Consider the following 25,605-nt stretch of genomic DNA (forward strand, 5'->3'; position numbering starts at 1 on the left):
TACCCAGAGGGCCGGCCGGAGCGCTACTCAATACAGAATACTAAACCCGGGGAAACTTTCCGGTCGGACGTCCCGAGAATTCGCAAATACCCGCACGCGAAGGCCGCTAGCTTGACGAGCGCGTAGCACGTTCCACCTGCGGTCTGACTCGGGGGACCCTGAAGCTTTTCAGAGCGCTAAAGGGGTACGTGGCGCGTGACACGCTAGGCAGCGGGCGGAACTCTGGATCTTTTATTCCTTTTTACGGAACATCAGTGGGTTGCTTTTAGCAAGTTCTCAGCAGCACTGAAACCGGGGGAAGAATAAAAGAATGTCTTTGGAATTCGGAATGTCCTAATACCGTCTGTCTGGAATGTCTTTGAAGTGTGTACATGTGAAGTCCTTTTAACTCCGCTTTCTCTGCTTTGTCGGGTTTGTATAAAGTTTTTCTCGCAGTGTGCAGACCACTTTCATTGCATCGCTGATGCTCCTGAGCAGCGGCCTTCAGGAGCTGAAAAGGAGGCATTCTGGCGAATGCAGGCTCCTTGAGCTACGCCTCAGCTTTTTAGGGACGTCGAAACATTTCAGAACCCCCGTTCGTTCGATAGCGCGAGCTTTTATATTTGGGGGGGGGGGGGGGGGGGGGGCGACACGACACGAAGAGACGTTCGGACCCCGTTTTCCTAGAGAGGCTACACCTAGCACGACCTTTGCCGACTCTCGAAGGCGAAGGCTGCCTTTTTTTCTCCGAGCGTCGTCGCTTCGTTTAGTCGGCGGATCACCTCCGCTCACAGCCGCGGCCCTCGTTTGACACGCTGTCGCTAACGATGTGGGAACTCTATTAGCGGGAATCATCCGTCAGTAAATGGGCGCTGTGCTGTGGGGAGACGTGCGGAGGGCAGAGGAGGAGAGAGGAGGGCGTCTGATGAAGCGCGGGGGTGGGGGGGCTCGGAGATGATGCATCCGCCGCCGGTTAGCTGACACGCTAACATCAGTCACCGGCCTCTTTTGTGTGGCGGAAATGCATTAAGAGGTGGCCGCTGGAGAGGAGCCTGTTGGGCTTAATCGATTTCCCTGGAGAAATTATAAACAAGGTCCTCTTTAAGAGGCCGCTCATTGTTGTCATAAGAGAGAATTGATAAAAACCGCTTGCTTTTTTTGTTGTTGTTTTGTTTTTTTCCCCCCAGTCTGGTATTGTTGTTTGGTACTTTGATTAACATTTTGAGCTATAAGAAAGGGCATTGTGAAAATCAGGTCACAATAGAGGCAGCAAGATTGATCCACTTGGAAGGTGGAAAAAAACAAAAAAATCTGTCCCTGTCATGGCACAATTAACATTCAGCAGCAGCCACCCATAATCTTATTTTCCTTCCCAGTGGAACGGGATACTGGGAGAGGTACCATAGTCTCACTACCCTTCCCAGTGGAACAGGATACTGGGAGGGGTTCCATAGTCTCAGTACCCTTCCCAGTGGAACAGGATACTGGGAGGGGTTCCATAGTCTCAGTACCCTTCCCAGTGGAACTGGATACTGGGATGGATACCATAGTCTCAGTACCCTTCCCAGTGGAACAGGATACTGGGAGGGGTTCCATAGTCTCAGTACCCTTCCCAGTGGAACAGGATACTGGGAGGGGTTCCATAGTCTCAGTACCCTTCCCAGTGGAACTGGATACTGGGATGGATACCATAGTCTCAGTACCCTTCTCAGTGGAACTGGATACTGGGAGGGATACCACAGTCTCAGTACCTTTCCCAGTGGAACAGGATACCAGGAGAAAGCTGTTGCCACTTGTGAAATGTATCGGAGAGACCCACAGTCAATGATGTACAGCTTTTTCATTTTTATTTTTAATCTGGCCCATGATCGCACGAATAAGGCTGTCTGCGAGCAGTCATTTTCCACGGCTGCACGTGTCACATCACATCCGCGTTCCCTAATCGCGCCGCGGCTGCGTTTTCGGGGACGAGACCGTGGGCCGGGGCGCAAAGCGGCACATGCCAAACGGCGTGACAGAAATGGCGCTAAGCCGGGCCGCCACGCAGACGGGAAGAAGTTGCATGGCAACATCAGAGACGGCGTAGAAGACGCCATGGATACCATGGAATGAAACCGTGAGAGCACACCTGGCTAATACTCTTCTGTGAGGACGTTACCCAGGAAAATGAGGACCTCAGAGCAGTTGGAGGACCAGCTGAAGGAGGTCTGAATTTGATTGGAATGGATTTTATTTTTGGGTTAAAAAAAACATACATTGCATAAAATGGAACATGTATTTTTTTAAATTCAGAAGACGTAATGCACTTAAAAGCCTAACGGAAAACACTCCGGCTTGCCTCAGTTTTCCGCATAATTAAATATAGACTCCCGAAGTTGGAGGAGTGACACCATTAACCCGCGAATCAAGTGAAGAGGAGCATTGATCCAGACGGCTGCAGTCTGCCGCCAGACATGGCGGGTTTGAACCTTGCCCCGGCCTCGGGGCCCCGGCCGAGGATGACTACTCAGCTCCTGGCTGTCGGGGGCGGCGGCGGACGAAGGGCGTCGAGCGGCGAGTGGTGCTTGATTACGCCGGCCCCTGAGAAGGTGCACTCTGAGAGAGACGCTCAAATCAAAGCCTGTCTGCCGCAGAGCGCGCCAGCACAGGCTTCAGAGCTCGCTTCACTCAGTCCCGCTTGTGCGTGGGTGTGTGTGTGTGTGTGCGTGCGTGCGTGCGTGCGTGCGTGCGTGCGCGCCTCTTTGTGTGTGTGTGTGTGTGTGTGTGTGTGTGGGGACGGGGGTATAGGTGTGTGTGTGTGTGTGTGTGTATGGGGGTGTGTGTACACGTGTGTGTGTGTGTTGGTGGGGGGGGGGGTGTGCGTGTGTGTGCAGGTGTGTGTATCTATGTGTGTGCGTGTGTGCGTGCGTGGGTGGGTGTGTGGGGAGTGGTGTGTGTGTGTGTGTACGTGGGGAGGGGGGTATATGTGTGTGTGTGTGTGTGTGTGTTGGTGGGGGGTGGGTGTGTGTGAAAGTGAGTGTGTGTGTGTGCATGCGTGTGCACGTTTGTATGCACATGTGTGTGCACATGTTACAAAAAATGTTTTCCAAGGTTCTCATAATCCCCAGGATTTTGTTAAAATGATTTTAAAAAAATGATTTCCCCTCCCCCCTCATAATCTCTCACCCTCATGGGAAATAGCGGAAGTGTCAGGTTAATGAAATCTCTGAGAAATAAATTTGAAAGGCAAGCTGAGGACTTCAATAATTCAGCGCTGAAAATGCGAAAGAGCAAGAAGCAGCTTGTCAGGAAGAGAAGCTCCATCCCTAATGCAAGACCCTTATTAGCATTCATGAAAGACGTCTATGATTAATGCTGGCCATACAGTCATATCCAAATACTGTAAGTGAGGTGGACTGTGTCATTATATACTGTTACTGGAAAAAGTTTGTGAGCCCTTTGGAATTGCCTGGATTTTGGCATTAATTGCATTTTAAATGTGGTCTGAATTTCATTTAAGTCACAATAATAGACAAACACGTTCTGCCTGAACTAATAACGCACAATCGATTGCACTTTTCACGTCTTTATTGAACACACTGTCTGAACATTCACAGTTCAGGCTGGATAAAGCGTGTGAACCCTTGTGTCTAGTAACTGGAGTGACCTCTTTAGCAGCAATAACCCCCCCCCCCCAAATGTTCTCTATAGCTGCCAGTAATGCTCACACAATAGTCAGGTGGAATTTTAGATTCCTCCTTACAGTACTGCTCCAGTGTTGCTCTCAGGTTTCCTGCATGGACAGCTCTTTTCAGGTCAGGCCTCTTCTCAGTTGGGTTAAAGTCTGGACTCTGATTGGCCATTCCAAAACGCCTCGCACCGTCCCGCGCCACCGTCCCGTATTCGGACATCCCTTTCCCCCCGGGGAACCCGCCGCCGCCGCCGCGTTATTCTTCCCAGCATGCCTTGCTCCTGGCGCCCTCTCTCTAGCGGTGATGAATCTGCTTTAACTTTACGCTCGGCGTTCGGTCGGATCTTCGCCGTGACTGAAAGCTCCTCCGCGGATCGGATCGGCCGCCGGTGTTTTTCCCCTCCCCGCCGCTACGCGTGACATTTAGGCTGAAACCAAGCCCCGCGGGGGAGATCTGTGGCCCGCGTCCGTCTCTCTGTTCAGGGCTCTGATTCGGAGCCCGCCATTTAAAAACACTCGCTCTACACCAACGCTAGCGTCGGGCGCCGCGCGTTTCTGTGTACATGGAAGGACATTTATGGCGTTTTGTAATGTTATAGTCCCACTTTTCCCATTTACTCTGATACAATTTTATGCCATTAGAGCACTAAATGCACTTAGCCAATTCCGCTCGCTCTCCTCCTTATGATGAATAGGAAAACTGGCGAGTTTAAGCTGGCCCCTTTTTCACGCTGTATTTGTGTTTATTTATAGCCCCGTGATTGAATTTATCTCAGGGTTTTTATGTTAATTAAGCGGAACGGCGGCGTGTCATTGGTTCGGCCGGACCAGACCAGCGGCGGCCGTTGTTTGAGATGTAATCCGATCGGCGGTCGCTGGGAGTTTGGCCCGGGGAAAGAGGCGGTCTGAGGCTGCCGCGCGCGGATGAAAAGCCTGGCCCCCGGTGGAGGGCTCCCGGCGTTCGGTGATAGCCGAGTATCTGTAGCTACGCAGCCGTGCGGCATAAAGCCCGGTTGTGCCTCTGTTTCATCCTGCTGCAATGTCATCCTAGTCCTGAGAGGGTTGCTGTAGCACCAGTGCCGCGCTATAAATTATGCTACGCCGCATATGTAGGTTACGATTCAGAGGTTGCAAGTTCAGTTCCTAGTCGGGGAACCGCTCTTGTACCCTGAAGCAAGGGACCTAACCCAATTTGCTTCTTTGAATGTAAAGTTCTATAAATTGTTAGTGTGTTACAATGTGAGGTTGGTCTAGGTAAAGGTGTATGTAATCTAGGTTGCAGGTTCAAATCCTCGGTGGGGCGTTGCTGTCTAGGGATTGGGGTTTGGCCTGAATTACTTCAAATATCCAAGTGGAGCGTCCAGCTCTTTCATGCTTTTCTCTGTACTGTGTTCTCTTCTTCAGTGTAAAGTCTCATGCTTTTCTCTGTACTGTGCTCTCTTCCTCAGTGTAAAGTCTCATGTTGTTCTCCATTCTCTTTTCTCTTCCACAGGGAGCATCCAGGGCGCCACCATCGTGGACGCCCTGGACACGCTGTACATCATGGAGATGTACGAGGAGTTTGACGCCGCCACCGAGTGGGTGGAGAAGAACCTGGACTTCAACGTGGTGAGAATCTACCGTCGTCAGGGTTACTGGGGGATTTTGAGGTTTTCCATTTCAAGGTGCCTTTTTTTCCCACAGTTTCCCCAGCCCCCGGTTTCGGCACGACCCAGCGCCTTTCCGACCGCTGTGCGGTCCCTCGGACCGAGCGCGCTCAGTGCAGCGCGGTACCGCAGGGTGTCTCTTTCCTGGCTGGCATTACCCCGATCGCATTCCGTGGTTCATTCCTCCCACCGCCATTTAGACGCGTTTGGCCATTTGGCGGGGAGGAACGCCGCACTTCGGTGTGTGCGGTCTCCATTACGGGCCCGGACCCTAACAGGCGCGCCGTCTGAAGAACGGGCCGGGCGTTACAAATCACCGCGGGAGTCTGGCCAAGAAAGCAAATCACCAAAAAAATAAATAAATAAATAAATTCCAGCAGGTTGCTACAAATATGTTAAATGCATGTTTACAAAACCTGCCGTCGTGCTGATGCAATGCATTACCGCCTGACATAATGGCTTCGGAGTGCAAGCGGTGAATGATGGAAGGAGAAACGTACGCTGCAGTTAGCAGAACCTGGAGGAGTGATGAAAATACCCACAATCCTCTTCTTTCATCCTCCCCGGTTTACAGAGATCCCGCCCCTGCGCCCATACGATTATTCATTATTCATTTCCCCTCCGAGACCACCCCCCCCCACCCTCCCGCCCCACCCCCGCGCAGAACGCCAGATTTTTCCCGTCCACCCTTCTCGCTTTCTTCGGCGGGAGAGTAAAAATATATTAACGATCAGAAGCTTTAATGAACGGCGCTAACAAACTTTTAATTGAAAGGCTTTTCTTCGCTGCCCTCCAGCAATTCGGAGAATAAAAGCGCTTGCCGAGGCCCCGGCGGATCGCGCATTAGCATTCCGCTCGGCTCCCCGATACCCGGCCCTAATTCAAAGATAAATAAAAACCCCGCTCCTTCCTCCTCTTACCGCCGCCCCGCCGCCGCCGCCTCCGCTTCGGAGATGGGCCCTCCCGCTTTTTTTTTTTTTTTTTCGTTTGACCTCCGTCGCCGTCATATCGCCCCGAGCGAACGCCGGGCCTGATGGGAAGAATGCTGAGAGGTTACGCGGGCCCCGCGCTCCGGGAGCCCGGATAAAAACAGCGCAATAGCAAAACGGCGAGATTTGTGAGCGTTCGACCGAATGCCGAATGCAGCGTTCAAAAACTCCACTTTATACTCCGTTATAAAGATAATGTGCCCGTGAAAGCGGTAATAATGTTTTTTGAAATTATGGACGAAATGGCCTGATATCGTACTTGGCATGGTTAAAGCTATTTTTTTTTATTTTTAAAATTTGGTTTCCTGTCAGGTAACAAAGCGTCCCGCCAGAGCCAAAACAACAGCCCCGAATTTTGGCGGCTCGTTCAGTCTGAAGTGCAGCCAGGCGTATCTGCATGCTGCAATACCCAGTGGAAGCCTACCAGCAATTAATTTGATGGGATTTTATTTCTTTATTTTATTTTAACCAATCGTGCAGATGCGTGTTGTGCTGCAGTGACTGAGCTCGTGTGGGTGTTTTGTATTTTGTAGATTTTTTTTTGCCGGGCTGCTCTTCTTTGCCAGAATAGTTCTCGTTAGCATTAAAACAGTGGGAGGAGAAAGCGAAATAATTGATTGCATTAATTACTGAGTAACAGAGCCCAGGTCAGCACATAAATGACTCCTCTTAATGGCTCATTGACCTTCCATTGATCCCTGTGACTGGTCGTACCTTCTGCATTAACCTGGCCTACTCTTATCCAGGCATCTCTCTCTTATATAGGGCGTCACAACGGCGTCTGCTGCTCTGAAGCATTGAGACCAGCTCAGATGCTAGCGTAGAATATCCCTGCGTTGTTTAGCCTTGGTTAACGAGGAAGGCAGTCCTCTCGGGGGGTGGGGGGGGGGGGTGACGGCTGATTGGCTGTCGACTGCAGACGCAGGTGGCGGGGAGCAGGCGCTTGATCTCAGTCGGTAGTTCATCGACACCTGGAGCACCAGCCGCATTTCTGCTGAATTACCTCAGACCAAAGAAAATGAATAAAGAAGGAGGAAAATAAAGGAACAAAAACTCCTTCTCCGCTTGTGCGTGCCTATTGAGCGTTCCAGTCACGCTTCTCACATTACATTATATTGCAGGCATTTAGCATCTTATCCAGAGGGACTTGCACAACGTTTACATACGATTTACATGGCATCCATAGGATTTACATAGCATCCATTTATACAGCTGGAAACATACCTAAGCAATGCAGGTTAAGCACCTTGCTCAAGGGTGCAACGGCAGTGTCCTACCCGGGAATCGAACCTGCGACCTTTAGGTTACAAGTCCGGCTCCTCGCCCATTACACTACCCTGCCTCCCGTTCTTCACCCAGGCCCGCTGGGGCTGCCGTCCAGCCCTCAGAATAATTAATCATACTTACTCCTGTCACAGGCTCTACGACTCACTAAAATGAAATCGAGCATGTTTCTGGATGAAAGCCAGACGGGCCAGTCAGTGCTCAATGGGGTAGTCAATGCGTTGGGAATTTACAATGGGATGCCACCGCGACCGGCGGCGCTCGCTATTCTCCGGCCTGTCGGCTCTGGCTCATTGTGTTGCGGCTAATCCCGGCAAATGGCTCCGCCTAAAAACCTCGATCATCGAACGCGCCGAGCCTTCGCTCCAGATTAGCGCTTTTTTATCCGTTGCTGTGATGTTTACTTTGCGGCAGGGCTTTTTTGTCTGGAAAAAGGAAAACTAAAATGCGAAACGACGCGTCTGGCGAGCGCGGCCGTTTTCGGTTGGTCGTCCCGCTGGCGTCGCCGCCGTTCAACCCGAACGCGAACTCTCCCACGCACGGGGACGGGGACGTCCGGGGCCACGCGCGAACGGGGCGTCCGTCACGCAAAATGCCCCGCTTTTGTTAAATCGCACGCTAGGACGTTAACACATTCCCGCGTGCGGTTCGACGTGGAGTTTCCACGCGTGCAAAGTCTCGAGAGTTCCTCTCGGTTTTCAGGATGCTTTCTTGCCGACGGGGGACACTTGGCCTTCTGAAGGAAGTGCCGATAGTCACGGCGTGTGTGACACGGCGAGCTTCTCTTCGAAGACCGGAAAGATCTTCGTTCCGCTCGATTGACGCTTCTCGCCCCTGGATTGTACGCATTGTTGTGCTCACGCGTTCCTGCAGCCCCATTGCCATGTGGAACGCAGAAGAGTGAAAGAGACGTGTGACCTTGAACCCAACGGGAAAAAACCTTGGGCTCGGGGGTGGGAAGCTCTCGACTCTCAGCCACAACAGAACCGCAGGAGGGCCGAACGTCCTTCTCGTTTAGCCGGAGTCGCCACGGTAAATGGCCCGGGACATCTCCTGCCGCTGAGAGAGCTAAAGCTAAAGCAAAAACGAGCGAAAAAGGAAAAAGAGCGAAACCGCGAAGGAGGGATGGCCGTCCTCGCTCCCCCTCCCCCCTGCCGGACTGCGGGCTTTCATCTCCCCAGATCGGGGGTTGACGCGTCTCTTGAAAGCGCGGGCGAGGCGGAGAGAGCAGAGGCCGTCTGCGTGCGTGTCGCTGAGAGGGGTCGCGGCCGGGGTCGGGGTCGTCCTCCTGGACGCGCTCGCTCTACGCGACCTCTGTGATCCTCGACAGGAAGGTGTGTGTTTTCAGTCGGCTTGTGACCCCCGCATAATTAGAATCTTAAATGTCCCCCTCTCCCCTCCACAAATGTCATCTCAAGTACGTCATCTTTAAAGCATTGAAATGGTGGTGCAGGAGCTATGGACATGAAAGCCTTTTAAAAAAAATAATTAATTTATTCTTCTGTAAAGGAATCCTGCACTTCTATTGGCCGACTCATCTGTAATGCTGCCGTGAAAATGTGTTGAATGTGAGGCTCACACCGTGGCTAGGCCCTGTGCGCTGCGTTTCAGTACTGAGCTGTGCAGTCGCTCTTACGAGGCTCGGGAGGGCCAGCCGCTCGCCATCGGGCCGGACGGGATCGCTGCCGGACGCTGTCGGCCGCGATGAAGCGGCGTGGAATCGACGGGTCTTCCTAAAGGGGGGGTTAACTGGCCAAAGGCTGCGCCTCTGTTCGTTTCGTCGGGTCTGCGGGGGGCTGTCAGGCCAGGCCGGCCTCCTTGCTTTCTGTGTCCTTTTCTCCTCCGCCTTCAGTACTACAGTTTAATTCTGCCGTTAGTTCCCCCCTCCCCCCTCGCCCCCCCCCCCCCCCCCCCCCCCCCCCCCAGCACTGCTTTACCCAGCTCCCCCAGCCGCACTGTATCAGTGGCATGACAGTACACATGAATGAGCCGCCGCCATCACTGCTCTTCTTGAGGAATATCCCCTCAGCCCTTCACTGTCGTGTTAAATCAGGCTGGCCCTGCCTCTCGCTCTTTCTTCCTCTCGCACACACTCTTTCTCTTTCTCCTGTTCTCCCTCCAGCCCTCTCTCCCTCTCGCACACTCTTTCTCTTTCTCCTGTTCTCCCTCCAGCCCTCTCTCCCTCTCGCACACTCTTTCTCTTTCTCCTGTTCTCCCTCCAGCCCTCTCTCCCTCTCGCACACTCTTTCTCTTTCTCCTGCTCTCCCTTTGCTCTCTCTCCCTCATGTTCAGTCTTTCTCTTTCTCCTGCTCTCCTTTCGCTCTCTCCCTCTTGCACACCCTTTCTTCTGCTCTGTTTCTCTATTTTACCACAGAACGTATAGTGTTTAAACAAAGGGACTGTAAAAAAAAAATAAGGCAGGTCTCTTTTTTCTCTCATGTTCTCTCTCTTTCTCTCTCCCTCCCTCCATCCCTCCCTCTCTCCCTCCCTCCATCCCTCCCCGGAGCGAGGCGTGGTTCTGGCTGCATTGGCGGTGATTTCTGGTTCCCCTGCTCCGGGCTGCGGGGTGTGACTCGGGGCCTCTCTCCCTGATTAAGGCCAGCTGGCGGCGCGGCTTTCCGGGGGCCTTGGGGGCTCGTCCGTCCCGCGCCGGCCTGCGGGGGGGGGGGGTACGGAAGTCCAGGGAAGAGAGGGCGCATTCCGCAGGGGTGTCTGTCGGGGGGAGGGGGGGGTCCGTCTAGCGCCAAGACCCCGCTTTCTTAACCAGGCTGTCACAAGACGGCTCGTAGGCACAGCCCAAATACGCTACAGTCCCCACACTGCAGCGCTGGGCGGCAGGGTAGCATAATGGCTAAGGAGCTGGTCTTGTAACATGAAGGTCACAGGTTCGATTCCCGGGTAGGACACTGCCGTTGTACCCTTGAGCAAGGTACTAAACCTGCTTAATGCTTCAGTGTATATCCTGCTGTATAAATGGATGCAGTGTAAATGCTATGTAAAAGCTGTGTAAGTCGCTCTGGATAAGGGCGTCTGCTAAATGGCTGTAGTGTAACGTAACTGGTATTTATCCGTGTGCCGACACACTCGCTCTGACACGGTAAATATTGATGCAGACGTTACGGTCTATGACATTCGCGCCGAGCGGTGGTGGGGTGGTGGGGTGGGGTGGGGGGTGGGTTTTGTCTGCCCCTGTCTCTTCAGCGCCCCGAACCTCATTCCTCGCACTCAACAGAAGTCATGTCGTCAAGTGCAGCTTCAGTGGCTTGTTTCCTCCTCCTCCTGTTTCAGAAAGAACTAATGTCCTTCTGAGGAAACGAGAAGCACCTGGGGAAAGGCTCGGTTGGATTCTCCCGAGCGTTTACAGATCGTCCCTTTGTTTGTGCCGAGCAAGACTGACTGTGCATTTAAACGGAACGCTCAAGATTAATTTTAACCCTTTGAAGAGTAGGGTTTTTTTTGGGATCTTTTTTTCCCCTGTCTGTGTTCTGGACCTCCACTGTTTTCAGTTACCAGTACTGATTGTTACATCAGCATTAGAATGTTCAGGTAGAATGTTCAGAGCATTCTAATCCCATATTTGTGATCTTACACCTTGAGGGGTTAAGCCACCGGGTAAATGCAGTTGTGTTATTAGTATTGCTTTATTAAAATCACAAAGCAAACTTCTGATAATTACTCCCTGAACCGCTGCTGGAGCTAGCATCCAATATGGCCGCAGCCCTCCGCGATCAAGAAAGAGCTGCGGAGCAGGAAGTGGACCGAGTCGCTGCTTCCTGTCTGAGCAGCGGGGAAAGGGTTAAAGGAGAGTCTCGGTGCATCGAGGTCTCTCCAGCTCTCCGTGCGTTAGCTTCCTGCGGTTTGACCAGGAGGACAGGTGTGGCTTCACTTGGACCATACAGAGGAGGGAGTGGTGTGTTTGTTTCTCTAAACGGATGTTCAAGTTTTCTCTAGAAGATTCTTCTTCTGGCGTTTTTGGCTTCATGGGGTTAATGTGAAGAGTTTACGAAACTGTAATCAGAACTTGTCATGAAAGTTTATGGTTTTGCAGCAATTTATGAAATACTTTTTAATCGTCCTGTTGTTCTGTTATGCAAATTGTGTCTTAGTGTAATTTGCATACATTCTCTGCTTTGGAGAGCTTAAGTGATAATGCAGACAGTTGGTATTATTTGCCAGGGAATATAATTCTATCTTGGTGGGCCAGTTCACTGGTGGACCAGAGAAAAGAATACTTTTTGTTTCTTTTGGGGGATGGAGGGTGGCGTAATGAGAGGAAAGTTTTAGAGTCTGTTAATTAAAAAAATGGTGGCATTAAGAATTGTGAATGCATAATTCAGCATATACCGAGTGATTTTATTGTGTTAATGTTGGGGTTTTGGTTTTGCTTCTCCCCTGTCTCATGCATATGACATGAAGACATATTTCCATTCTTATTGTAGATTACGGACCTGTAGGGGTACGTTGTAGATGCGAAGGAATTATTCATTAATTTTGCTCCATTACTGCTCAAAAATCAATCTTTTAGGCTTCGTTAGAGGTTCTCTGAACCTGATGTTATCCGCGGTACTGTGGGTGATGTTAAAATATCTCACATTACATCATATTTATTTAGCCGATGTTTTTATGCTGAGTGAATTCGGAGTAAGAAAACATAAGTTAATTCAGCACAGGTGACTCCAGAACAAATTTTAGACCAGGTGCAGTGAAATATGTGTGTTCATGAGTTTGATTTGTATTGAAATTAACTTTTAACCGGAGGCTTTGAAGGTAATGGACGACGACACTCCAGAATTTCAGGGAAAATATTTTACGCAGACGTATTAATTATTTATGAAACATAAAAATGAACTTTATTGACCGGAATGTACAAAGCTTGGAGCAGTGACAAAAGGCAACAGGGGGAAAAAATAGCCCAACATAGCTGCTGCCATCTGGTCATTAAAAATGAACCTAAAGCAAATAATGAAGATCTGTCTGACCTAAAAACTCCGGTGATGCATGAACTGTGTTGCCAGGTGCTCTCGATAATCTTCACCAAAATATTTTTCTAAATCCCCTGTCTTCTGTTGACTCCCATAGATATTTTTAGAAGTTTGTCTCTGCTCTCCAAAATTTCCCTTCTCACTGCCAGTTCTTCCCCTGAAACTTACCTTGTGATAATTTTCAAAAAATCCCTCATTTTTCTGGTGAATTTCCTCTATGTAGCGATCCTGGAACAATGAGTTCTTTCGGACTCTCCAGAAACCTCCCAGAATGCTATGGGGCCACGGTCATCGCCCTGCACCGACGGCGCCTCCAAAAAAATAATCATCACAAATTTATTTTGTGCTTTTTTTTAACGGATTGTTTGTCCGCTGCTTCCAAAAAAAACTCTCAAAAAATGGATGTTTCAAACTTACCCGAAGGCCCTTCAGTCCTACTCGGATGCTCGACTGAAATGCGGTTTTGAATGTTGCTACGCTTCTGCATGTACTACGCTTGAGGGAGAAAAAAAAAGCCCGCCGTACCGCTAAAATTTTTATGGAAATAAAGCAAGTGAATTTTTCAGAGGATCGCGCTGAAAACCCAGGCCGCCGTGTTTGGAGAGAATTACATTTGTCATAAACGCGGAAGAGGATCCGCGCTGCGTTTCATTAGAGATTACGCTCACCTGGAGAAGGCAGAGGAGTAATGGGCTCTTATTATGATGGAAGACGGTGCCCTCAAGGCTCCCAGCCTTAGCATTGTTTTAAATTTGACCGTTCTGAAAAGCGCTCCAAACCGATTTTGCGGGCAGGCATAACGTTTTATTTTTTTCCTCCGTGTCCCGAGATATATATATATATATATATATTTTTTATATACGCACTTAAACTCACTCCCGTTTTTATTAAATTCCACCGCCGAGCTCAGATCCACATCTATTCGCGGTGGATTGTTATTACCTTTGAAGGAGGTGTTTAGGCATAAAACATGTTCCGTTTCGAAGCTTTTGCACAGACGTGAGGACGAAATTGAATTTTAATTCGAAGCCAACCCGGTCCCCCCCCCATCCCCCCTTTCTTTCTGACCAGAAACGGAAGCGTTAATGTTCGTGACTCCAGGGGTGCCATCTAACCCTCTGCGTGGCCCCCGTCCATCCGGAAGAATTAGGCCCCTCTCCGGATTCGTGAATGAACGGCCTCCCGCTGGTCGCTTTCCCCGGTTGGTGGGGGCCGCTCGCCGGACGCATCCAGTTGTTCAGTTAACAAGCAAAACAACGATAAAGGATCCTTCTGTGCATCTCTCACGCGGTTCAACGCGTCCGGTTTTAAACGCCTGTGTAATCAACTGTCATTACAGCGCTGACCTCTATCCGTGTTGTTTCACTCAGCTTAACAGCCTCTGGTACGAGCTGTGGACGAATTGCAGGAAGCCCCCCCCCTCCCCCACAGCGTTGTTGCCGTTTAGGCCAAATTAGCTTACGTGGCTGTTGATGCCGCGGCGACGTCAAGCGTGCCCAAACCGAATATCGGTCAGCTCGTAGGCTTCGCCAATTCCGTGCACGACACCTGCAATTATTTTTTAAAAACAACTGGAAGAAAAAAGAAATGTTTTTGAAACTCTATAGATCTCTTCTTCTTTTTTTGCTTTGAAGTCCTGAAAGGAAAATTCTGACAGATTTCTATCTCTCTTTTTTTGTGTGTTAGTCTCTCTCTCTTTTTTTTTTTTTTTTCGCCGAAGGGCTTAGCGGTTTTTTGGCGGGTGTAGCCCACAGCGGTGTCTGTCCTCTCCTCCGCGGTGTATCCTGTCCTCCGTCACGTCTTCCAGCGCCGCGGGCGGGTGACTCAGCGCCCGGCAACGCTAATCACCTCTTCTCCTCCTCCTCCTCCTCCTCCTCCTCCTCCCCCTCCTCCTGTTTTCTTCTCCCCGCAGAACTCCGAGGTGTCCGTCTTCGAAGTGAACATCCGGTTCGTCGGAGGGCTGCTGTCGGCCTACTATCTCTCGGGCAAAGAGGTGAGTGCTCGCAGGGCTGGGGGGCTGGTGGGGGGGGGGGGTGATTTTGGGCTGCAGCAGCCTGCAGAGACTGCATGCGGGGCCCAGACAAGGACAGGCTGTACTGTGCGGGCTGACGAGAGGAACGTGTGCGTGTGCGTGTGCTGACGTGTGGTTGTGTGCGTGCGTGTGTGTGTTGGGTGAGCGAGTGTGTGAGTGTGACGCACACGGAGAAGTAGTGAGAGCTATGGGGATGTATGTAACTTAGAGCAAGTGACTCAGTGTGTGTGTGTGTGTGTGTGTGTGTGTGTGTGTGTGCGTGCAGACTCCTGAACCATTCAAAAGTGAGCCATTCCAAAGCAAACACACACACATACCCCTCTGCCCTTAGTAACTCCAAGCAGAAATGTGGAGCAGAGATTTCTGTGATTAACTGTAAAACCCGTATGAATCCACAGGCTTGTACAAATATCAGACTCAGCCAATTATCAGATATCTGCCAATTATGCGGTATTTAGCATATAAAATTCTCTCTGTATAATGCGTTACCAGCACGTCTGCGACCCCCTCCCCCTCGTATTCACTGCTTGCGTCATTTAAACCGTCCGCAGTCACACTTCACAGTCGCAGGACTTATTTTCGATCCGGAAGGTGCCAAACGCAGGGCTGGAGATGATGGGATTGGAGATGTGAAGGAGCTGCCGCTCCCGCTGCCAGTCTCTGAGTGTAAAACGGTCCTTCAGGTAGAGGCGGAAACCGCTAGAAACTTATCAAAGGAGGGTTTTTTGCAAATCTCCACGGAGGCGAATTCCCTCCCCTCAAGGATTTGTGGGAAGCCGTAGCTCTCTCTCAGGGCCTCAAATCCGTGCAGTGGAGGGGCTCAACAGAGTTTGGCTGGTCTGCTCTGAAGCTGAAGGCTTTGTTCAAGGGCTTATTTTTAATAAGTTATTTCATGGTTTTTATTTGTTTTTTTTAATCGGAGCGATAAACAAACAAATTGTAACAATTTTAATAGAAATGTTACATCTGTATTCTAGCGTGTTTTAAATATGCTAACTTGCAAGTTACAACGTACAAAAATAAGGAATTTGACTGCCGAAGGTGCTGAAACACAGGCATCTTCTGAACTGTCCACTGTATCTTGTATATTAAATGTATTAAATGTAATAAATATGTTAAATTAAAAACTCACTAGCTGATAGGACTGAAAGAACTAAAAAGCTTCCGCTTGCAAGCGGACTCCCATCTTGTCGTCTCTGGGTTAATTAAAGACGAAGACGGAGAGCAGGAAGAAGGCTGCTTCTGCGGCGTGGCTACTGTTTCTGTGGGTTTCCAGTCATCGCCGGGCGGCGGCTGCTCGGTCTCATCCAATCGGTGTACAGTGCCGCGGAGACCAGGGGAGCAGGCACCCTCCGTCTGCTTTCTGAACAAGAATAATAGCCTCGTCTTATTCATTTGGCTCTGAGAGGTTTTTAATGAATCGTAGAGCTTTCAGAAATGTTCCTCACCCCCCCCCCCCCCCCCCCCCCCCCCCCCCCTCAGCAGAGAGGGCCGCAGCGACGAGCGCGTGTAGCCGCGCTTCACTCCGAAGGCCGCCGTTCATCACCGGCTGGCAATTACTCCGGGCGAAGTTATCCGATTAAATGTAATCTCCACCCCGGTTACGGCAAAATGGGATGAATGGGTTCGTCCCGGTAATGGGTGTTACTGTAGGAGATGATGACGGCGGCGGCGGCGATGGTGATGATGATGTAATGCTGTAACCCTCTAAAAGCCGCCCCACCGCCGCTGGTTGCGGACGAGCCTGGGAGGCGGACGGGACAGATGCGAGGTCGATAACGGAGCGGTCCCGCGGATTTCCCGCGAGCTCGGTCGCTCCATTCATCAGTTTGCGCGGTCGCGTGAGGGAAGCGTCCGCCGATCGGGTTATGAAAACCCCCCCCCCCCCTCCCTCCTTCCCGCTAACGAACGCGAAAGCGGCCCGCGAAGAACGAATTAGCGAATTAGCGCCCGCCGCCGCCCCAAGTGGCGCCAAATTAGCCGACGTGTTCTCGACCGTTTTCCGAACGGTAAAGCGTGGCGTAGATGCGATCATCGAGATAAACCGCGAAAGCCGCTACCTACAGCCACAGTAACGCAGCGATGCTGAACATGATGTACGGACTTAATTTTCTTCCTTATTTCCTCTTCTTTTTTAATAAGAAGGCAGCATTGTTCCAGTCTAAAGGGTTTTTTTTACGGTTTAGTGAGCCAATCGCTTTTTCCGCTCTGTTTACACATGCAGATTTTTTACATTTCCCAAATCCCCCCTCAGTGATCCTGTGGAGGGGGAGGACGCGTCCCCCCCTCAGCTTTCAGGAGCGGGGTGCGGAGGAGCGGACGGGGCCGGCGACGGGGGTCGGCCGCTTTAGAGGAAAACGAGGCTGAGTTCGGGGAGAGTCAGAAACGCGTTCGCTTCCCCTGATTTACCGCAGCGCGCGCATCTGCTCGCGAGTCACGCCCGGACATTACCGCCCCGAGATTCGATAGCCTCTTGAAAGAGGTAACAAATGGAGCGTCCGCGCCAGCTTCCCCCCCCTAATCTTCCCAGATAAACTCAGGAGTACAGCTGTGTTTGCGTGGGTCTAGCTCTCGACAGCCGGGTCCATTCCTGTCCCTTCTTCTCATTTTATTTCTGCCGGGGTTAATGCTGCTTTTCTAGGGGCCGCTGAGAAGGTCTGAAATGATTATGTTGAATTTGAATTCTCGCGTCGCTCAGAGTCCTTTTATGGAGCTGAATGTCAACTGCGGTAAATAAGGGGCAGTGCTGGAGAACGCTGGCGCCTGACGGTATGAATACGAATCCGTGACCTTCTCGCTCCGAGCCCGCTTCACGGCGAAGGAGGCGGCGAACGTTGCGACGTCCTCGTGCCACGATGCCACATCTTTCTAAGCGCGGTGCGTGTCACTGGAGAGCGGGCGGCGTTGTCGCCGGGCGAAGGTACGAATCGAAACGCGAGGCAGCGACATCGGCGAGGATCGGGCGCGGACTCCCCTCTGACGGCCCTCGCGCTCCCCCGTCGGGCCACCTGTCGGCGCGCCTGTCCCCTCCCCCCCCGGCACGACGGCAAGTTTTTCGCTCTCGGGGAAAAGGAAGGAACCGGAAGCCCGGCTTCAAACCGCTTTCATCCTCTGTGAGAGGAGCGCTCATTGAAGTGAGCTTCAGAACCCCCCCCCACTCCTCCACCCCCACCCCTCCCCCCCGAGGAATAAGGCCGGTCCTAGGGGAGCGCCAGGAGGAGGAGGCCGTCCTTTTCATGCCTGCAGAAAAAGCAGACGTCTGCGGGCGACGCCGGGGGGGGGGGTGTGGGGGAGCGCTAAAACCCACAAGCCGCGCGGTTTCTATCGGGCCCCCATCGCGGGCTCCCGGGGCCCCTTTTGGCTGGAGCTCAAAGCGGGGTCGGCCCCCTTTGATGAAATTTTTATCGCCGAAACTGCACGCGGAGCGGGCTGCATTCCAATCCGGTGCCACTACATAAATCCGCAGCGAAGAGGCTCCTTACGGACACCTGTCTGCTTGGGAGGGGGGAGGCGGGAGGCGGGGGGGACGGGCGCATCACACCACCGCGCAAGGAGACGTTATTTACGACCGCGTCGATTAAAACCAGGGCCGTCCGGACCGAGCGAGCGGGCGAGGTCGAGAGATGGGCCGAACCGCTGAACCGTTTCAAAGTTGCGCCAGAGTGTAGGCCACCCCCTCCCCCCCAAGGTGAGCCTCGGCTGGGGTCCGAGGCCGTTTCCTCCCGCGTGACTAATGAGGGCTTTAACCCGCCCGCTGATTTAGGTCCCGGTTATTTACGCGCGAGCGGGTTCTCATCAGGGACGCTCGCGGCCGAGGCAGCCCGTCCCGTCGCGGCTAAGCGGCCCGGCCCCCGACACCGCGAATCGATTTCCGGGGGCCGTTAATCACCTCGCGTGACGGACCGGTAGGCCACCGCGTTTCCGGGACAGTCGGTTCTCACCGCCCCGTGCCCTTGGGATTAGGAACGTCACGCCCGGCCTTCACAAACATGTGTGAATGTGCTTCTGGTGACAGGTGCTTGTGGTAGACCGGATTGGGGATTTCGGGCCTCTTCTGAAGGTTGGAAGAGTGGTACGTCAGAATCTGTTTTGGGTGCAAGGCCATTAGTGCACAACTGCAGCCCGTGTACAATATATAATCACGGTGTGTAGTTCACATTCTTGCACTTAAATGAGAATGCTTGGCTAGTTAAGTGAACGGTCTCTGTCCTGGGGACGGCAATGTCTCCGTACTTGACGTTGCACACTAAACCAAGACAAGCTAAGCGTACACCCCCCCAGTGAACCAAGCATCACCGTCTACCAGGGAGAAATCATATGATGACCGAGCATCTATGTGCTGTTCACTCGCACAGAAAATCGTGATGTGTAAATGTGTTACTTATGAATATGTAAACGCGGTGATGTGTGTGGGCTTCACGCTTCCAGCGACGCCGGGACAGTGGCAGTAATGAGCCTGGAATATGGGCTGTTTTTAAGACTCTGCTCTGTCTGCCAGTCACCGATACCATCTCTGCCTCCCCTGCTGTTATCGCTCAGGTTATCTCGGCTGCTTGAGCATGTTTTTATGGCCGTGTTTATGTTATTGAGGCTGTTTTTCAGAGCTGTTTGGCTCCAACGATGCTCCTGAGACTGATGGTCTTAAATGCCTGGTGATATAGAGAGGAGCAGTGGTCCGCAGGCCTGCTGATATAGAGAGGAGCGGCGGTCTTTAGGCCTGGTGATCAGCGGTCTTCAGGTCTGGTGATATAGAGAGGAGCAGCAGTCTCCAGGTCTGGTGATACAGAGAGGAGCAGTGGTCTTCAGGCCTGGTGATATAGAGAGGAGCAGCCGTCCTCTATAAGACCACTGCTGCTCCTCCCTGTATCATTAGGCCTGAAGACCGCTGCTCTTCTTTATATCACCAAGCCTGAAGACCACCGCTGCTCCTCTCTGCATCACCAGTCTTCAGGTCTCTAGGCATTCTCTCCATATCTGTGCCACCATTGGCATGTCTGGCCTGAATTTACCCCACTCTAGAGACGGCAGAGAGGTGGCCCATTTTTTGGAAAGGGTTCAGTAAAAGCCCATTTCGGGCAGCCAACCCCTCTCCGGTCCTCAAAGGGCTTTGCGTTTCTCCGCCTGGCAGACGCCGGCTTGTTAAAAGTGGATCCAGGTGTCCGTCGATAGGAGAGGAGATAGGGGCGTCGTTCATTAAGAGTCCATCAGCAGCGCGTCCGCCGCCGCCGCCGAGCGCTAACCCGGCGCCCTTCCCGCTGGAGGTCAGAGGCCCCGCCCGCGCCTCACGCCTCACGCCTCACGCCTCGCGCCGCGGCCGAGCTCATTCAGAATCGAGCTCCATTCATATTCATGCGGGCCCTCGGCGGCGCCCGTCCCCTTGTTTGGTTTTGGTTTTGGAGTTTTTTTAACGTTTCTCTCGCTCCGTTTGGGCCGGCGGCCGTGCGGACTGGTCGCGCTTCGCCGACATCGCGGCACGGGGGCCTTTCCCTTTCTGCGTCCCCGCCACGCTTCATTCATTTTTACGATGAGATTAGCCTCTGTGTGTGTGTGTGCGTGTGTGTGAGTGCGTGTGCGTGTGTGTGTCTTTGTCTGTGTGTCTGTGTGTGAGTGCGTGTGCGTGTGTGTGTCTGTGTGTGAGTGCGTGTGCGTGTGTGGGTATGTGCGTGTGTTTTTGTAAACCCAAGTTTAGCCTGTGGGATTCCCCTTTAAGCTAAAATAAATGATAGCAGTCATGAACATTGCTTTTGCCATGTGCAGTGTAGATGGTTTTGAGTTGATAAAGTTGACAGACGTGGGAAGTGCAATATGGGAAACCACGCTGCACAAACCGTCAAAAAAAACCTGTTTTCATCTCCTCTCCTGGCGTCTGTCGCCTGGCCGTCCCGCGTCGGCACGGGGGCGGGTTGGGCGCGTTTGCGCCGCTCACGCTCGGCTTCGTCCCACGCCCTGCCGGGTCGGAGAGGATTTGGCCGGCGCCCTGCCCCAATAGCTGCGCCTCTCCCGCTGCAGTCATTACGGATGCTGGACATGACTCCTCGTGTACCCAACGAGCACGAGTCGCTGTGAGGTTGTGGGTCGGTCTGTCTTACCGTACTGCTATTCCGTACTGTGTGTGTGTGTGTTTGGAGCACTGCTGACAGTGTGTCACTGTCCCTGTGTAAACTGCAGTGCCTCTTCAGTCCAAACACTCCCGTCCCGCTCCAAACACTCCCGTCTTAACGGGGCCGGGGCAGGGATAGGTCCCTAATTGGGCACATCTGACTCAGCTATTTTGGCAGGTGTCTCTGTCACCTCCACAGGAGCGGCGGTATCTCCTGCTCCTCCTGTCCCACCGCACCCCCTGCCTCCTGTGAGGCCCTTTAGCAGAGCGTGTGTGTGTTTGTGTGTGCGTGTGTGTCTTTGTGTATGTGTGTGTGTGAGTGTGGTTTGCCAGCCATGTTTGGATACAGTATCTTGACGGTGACAGGCTGGAATGTGTGTGAAAGACGAGTTTAAGCTTTCCCTCTCACTCTCCCATGTACACACAGTCAAGCTCACTCTCTCTCTCTCTTCCTCTCCCTCCCTCTCTCTCTCTCTCTCTCTCCCTCTCTCACGCTATCTCTCACAGGCACTCTCTCTGTATTTCACAATCACAGCGATTTTGCCACAATAGCGAAACATTTTAGCTGTCATTTTTTCTACTTCTGTGTTTGAGTCTTTAAGCCTCGCTCCCTCTTTCACCCTCTCTCCTCACTTGCCTCCTCTCTCCCTCTCTTTTTGCTCTCTCTCCCTCCCCTCTTCATTCTCCACCCCACCTCTCTCTCTCTCTCTCACTCTTACTCTCTCTCTGTCTCCCCCTCTCGCTCTCTCAGTCCAGCTCCGCTCTAATTTGTTTGTTTTATATATTCTTTTGTAAGTAGTAAGTGGAGAAAGGCCCGGTTTTCTGGAAAACAAAAACGTGAGCCTGCCGAGCTCCATCGGCGGGGCATAAATCCTGGCCTGGCCTGGCTTCACTCCGGCTCGGTGTGTGTAAAAGCTGCCCTTGTGCTGAGGGGTCTGTGTTGAGTCATTTCACTGCACAGTCCCGTGAAGCCCCACACTGTAATCGACCACAGCAGACCCCAGAGAGTGATTTTAAGCCTCTGTACGACCACAGGCCTCAAACAGAAGAGCACAGAAACACATAAAACACAGCGCCGAGATTTATGAAACTCATGAGCAGGGACTCGAGCGCTTTGATTTGTGTCCTCAGCTTTTATTTTTATTTATTTTATTTTATTTCTTTGTGCTCACTAGACTTTGTTGTTGTCGGACTAATGAAGTAGCTGAACTTGGGACCGGGGCGAAGATGGTCAGCGCTTTTCCAAGATGCGCTACACGTGGCGTTGCCTCCGTTTACCATTCAGAACAAGGTTCGGGTGTTCTCTGAGTCGTCTGAAAGGAAGTAAGCGTCCGGAGCCGCCTCCGCTTGCCGGTCGGCGGGCTTCGTCTCCCGCCCCGCGCGCGTCGGAACGGTTCTCTGCGTCCTCCGGGGTTACACGGGGGGAAATGAAAGCCGCTCCGTGGAGACGCTATCGTTTCGGTCAAATAATCATCGCCCCGATGGCTTTCGCCGGACGGAATCGGAGATGTTTGCCGAAGGCCGGGGGGCCCGTTATAAAAGCCGGCGCCGCGCCGTCCAATCCCGTTCGAGCAAGGAGGAAGCTCCCCCCGGGCGGAGGAAGGGAGAAAGTGAAGGGAAAAATGGGAGAAAGGGGGATTAAGGCGTCGGCACTCTTAATTGTTCCTGTTCGGACGCGAGGTCAGGGTTAATACGACCTTTTCCCCGCTCAGGCGGAACGCTAGGGCCGGCAGCGTGTGTGTGTGTGTGTGTGTGTGTGTGTGTGTGTGTGTGTGTGTGTGTGTGTGTGTGGGAGGAGGTGGCGGCGGGTGGTTGGGGGGGGGGAATGGTCTTCTAATTTTAGCCCTGGCTGGCGCGCTGGCTGCGGGGGAAAGGTGAGAGAGCGTGAAGCGGTCAGTGCGGCGAGGGCAAGCGGCCGGTCAGGAGGAACGGAACTTCCGTAGGAGGACGAGGCCGCTCGTTAGCGGTAGCTGGGCCCGCATTCGTTAGCGCCAGAGACGCCCCTCCACCTCCCCCCCTTCCCCCCCAAATGCGTTCCTGTGCGTTCGGCGGGGGCTCAGCCGGCTCTGTTTATCTGCGCTCGTAGCTCTCGCCCCCCCTCCCCCCCCACCTCGCCCCTGTTTGATCCGTGCGGCGCACACAGATAAAGCGCGAGCCCTCAAACTTTATTCCACAATCACACTTTACAACCTTCTTCGCTTTACCTCGCCAGGAACGGCCAGGCGAGAAGCGTAACGTTTTCCCCGGGAGAAGGGAGAAAGTACGCAGGAAGCTGAGCCCTGTGGGGGGATGGGGGGGTGAGGTGGGGTGGGGTGGGGGGGGTAAACCTCCTCCAAAACATTTCAAAAACTCTCAGCTCCTAAATCGTCTGCGCCCTGCAGGCAAACGAACCCTCGTCACGTCCGCGCGGATGGAGCTTATCAGCAGAAAGCGAATAGCGGGGCGAGGTGGGGGCCTGGGTTCCAGCGGCGCTTGTGTAGCTCCGCGCTTTTGTTTGCTTTCCTCTCGCAGTCGGGGCAAGCTGAATTTCGCTGATTGCTGAACTCAGCAGTAGATGCTGGGGCAAGATACAGACCGACTTCAGGAGCCGCCGATCTAATCCGGACCAATGCGCTCTTCCACCCGCCATTTTGAGCTGCGACAGCGTTTATTTGGGTGTCCTGTATAAAGCTAGTTATACTTTATTAACCCTGTGGGGTAATTTGTCCTCTGCATTCGACCCATCCTAGCTACTTAGGAGCAGTGGGCAGCCACATTGCTGGGTCAAGGGCAATGGCAGGAGTGTACCTAACCAGACATTCATGTCTTTCGATGTGGGAGAAAACTGGAGTACCCGGAGGAAACCCGCACAGACACGGGGAGAACATGCAAACTCCACGCAGAAAGGCCACGTCCGGGATTCGAACCGAGGACCTTCTCGCGGTTAGCGCCAGCGCTAACCACTGCGCCGCCACGCCGCCCATTACAGCTGCCGTCGTATCAGACCGCGTGAGGAGAGCGGCGAGGTAGCGGATCGGTTTCGGCACCGCGGTGCTCCTCCGGGCCGCATTACCGCGACGGCCCGCCTCCCCCCCCCCCCCCACGGCCTCTCCGCTCCCCCGCGCCGCGCGTGTGAATCACCGCTAATTAGCGACCAGCGGGGCCGAAGGCTCGTTACCATTGTTTACCGCTGTTGTCGCTTCACATGATTAAAAAAAATATATATATATTTATTTTTTTCGGTTGTTTACCGCCAGCCACTGAGGAAATTAATCACAGCCCTGGGTGCGGAGCCGTTTGTTTCCGTCAGAAGAAGACATCGCCTGTTACCGGCGAACGGCGCGTTCGTCCTGGTCCCTAATTAACCACGCCGCGCGCGCCCGAAACGTCTGCCTTCTGAGCGCCTGCCGCTCGGCGCGTCGAGGACCCCCCCGCTGACGCGCGTCGCCCCTTCAGAGGAGACGAGCCGTATTCTCCTCCGCACAAAGGGTTCGGGCCATTAGAGGGGGGAGGGCGAGTTCCGCACACCCCCCCACCCCCCACCCCCCTCCCCACCACCCCCCACCCTTCCCTTTCTGTTCTGGGCACGAAAAAGATATTTTTAAAAAAGATCACACGCGCATGTAATGCACCGGCCTTTTCAGTCCACGGCCGCCAGCGCTTTCCATTTCCCTCCGTTTTTTTCTGTCCGCTTGTTAGTTTTCTCTGCTAGCCAATAACCCTGCGTTTATTTATTTTATTTTCCGGGCCCGGTTTTTTTTTTTTTTATTGGTAATTTGAGTTTAGAGCTTCTGTTGCCGGTAGTGCTGGACCCAGGTGAAGGCACTAAAGATATCGCCTGTCCAGCAGCGCGGTCGCTCTGGTAGTTTGCAGTGAGCGAGTCTCATCCAGCTCGAGTGCGGATTTCACGCTCCGCAATGCTGCTGTTGGAACAGGAACCGGCTTGTTTGAGTTTCTGCCTAATGCAGCGGGTAACTTGACCCGCGGTGTGTGCTCTTTGTATTAACGCACTGTATGTCAACAGCCTCCCCAACGACTGTTCAGAAAAGCGCCTCGGTAAACCTATAAAAAAAAAAAAATGCAATTTGGTTAAGGAAATCAAAAATTTAGTGCGGCGAGAACCTGGTGTTTACAGCCTGCCTGTTGTAAAAACAAGCTCGCAGCCCCTGTATGTCTTGCAGGGGGAAAAAATATTCCCTGTTATTATTTAGTGTGCTTTTAGTGAGAATAAGAGAAACATGTTCGCGCTTCCAATATATGTGGTAATTTTGTGTTTATCCCTAGTTTTCGATGCCTTGAGCTTGCTTGTACCTCTCGTTTTATTTGAGTGGCTCTCAAAATGATGTTTTATATTGAACCGGCCACAGGCACCAATGGATAGTTAGAATCCTTTTTTTTAGGAGTTTCAGTTGTTTGACTTTATTTATTGTACCTTTTTAGTATTTTTTGTGCTGATTGAATTAGTGCTATATATAGAGATAATAAAAGGTATATTCATTTTCTTGTAGATATCAGCAGACATTGCAGGTCTTATTCCGCATAATCATCCAAATGTGTGCAGTAAAGTACCTTTGAGATTTGAATTTTATTCTTTTCCATACTTTTATTTGCCTTTTTATTTTCTTCCCGCGTTGAGAATGGCTGATCATAACCGAACATCCGTCCATGTGCGGTAGCCTCGTTAAGTTCCCAGCGCGGGGCCTGCCCAACCCTGTTCCTGGAGGTCCACCGTCCTGTAGCTTTTCACTCCAACATTAACAAGGCACGTCTCACTGAACAGCCAGAGATCTCTCTGAGCTGCTAGTTAGTAGCATCGTGTGCCAAATTCGGGTTGAATTGAAAGCAGTTAGATCTCCAGGATCAGGGTCGGGCAGCCCTGGTCTTTAGGGCGCTGGTACGCCGTTCCTCCAAAATTCTTTCTGAAAAGCCGCTCCTCCTTTCAGC

General features: G+C 52.4%; 1 protein-coding gene across 1 annotated transcript in view; it reads left to right on the plus strand.

Annotated features, from left to right (window-relative positions):
* Positions 1 to 25,605, plus strand: part of man1a1 (mannosidase, alpha, class 1A, member 1) — a 127,124-nt gene that overhangs the window by 49,691 nt on the left and 51,828 nt on the right. The window contains exons 3-4 of the mRNA XM_035421343.1: positions 5,142 to 5,257; positions 14,463 to 14,543. Of these exons, the coding sequence (XP_035277234.1) occupies positions 5,142 to 5,257; positions 14,463 to 14,543 (197 nt within the window). The remainder of the gene's footprint in view (positions 1 to 5,141; positions 5,258 to 14,462; positions 14,544 to 25,605) is intronic.

Source organism: Anguilla anguilla, chromosome 6 (genome assembly GCF_013347855.1).
Source record: "Anguilla anguilla isolate fAngAng1 chromosome 6, fAngAng1.pri, whole genome shotgun sequence".
In the NCBI taxonomy this organism is placed as follows: Eukaryota; Metazoa; Chordata; class Actinopteri; order Anguilliformes; family Anguillidae; genus Anguilla; species Anguilla anguilla.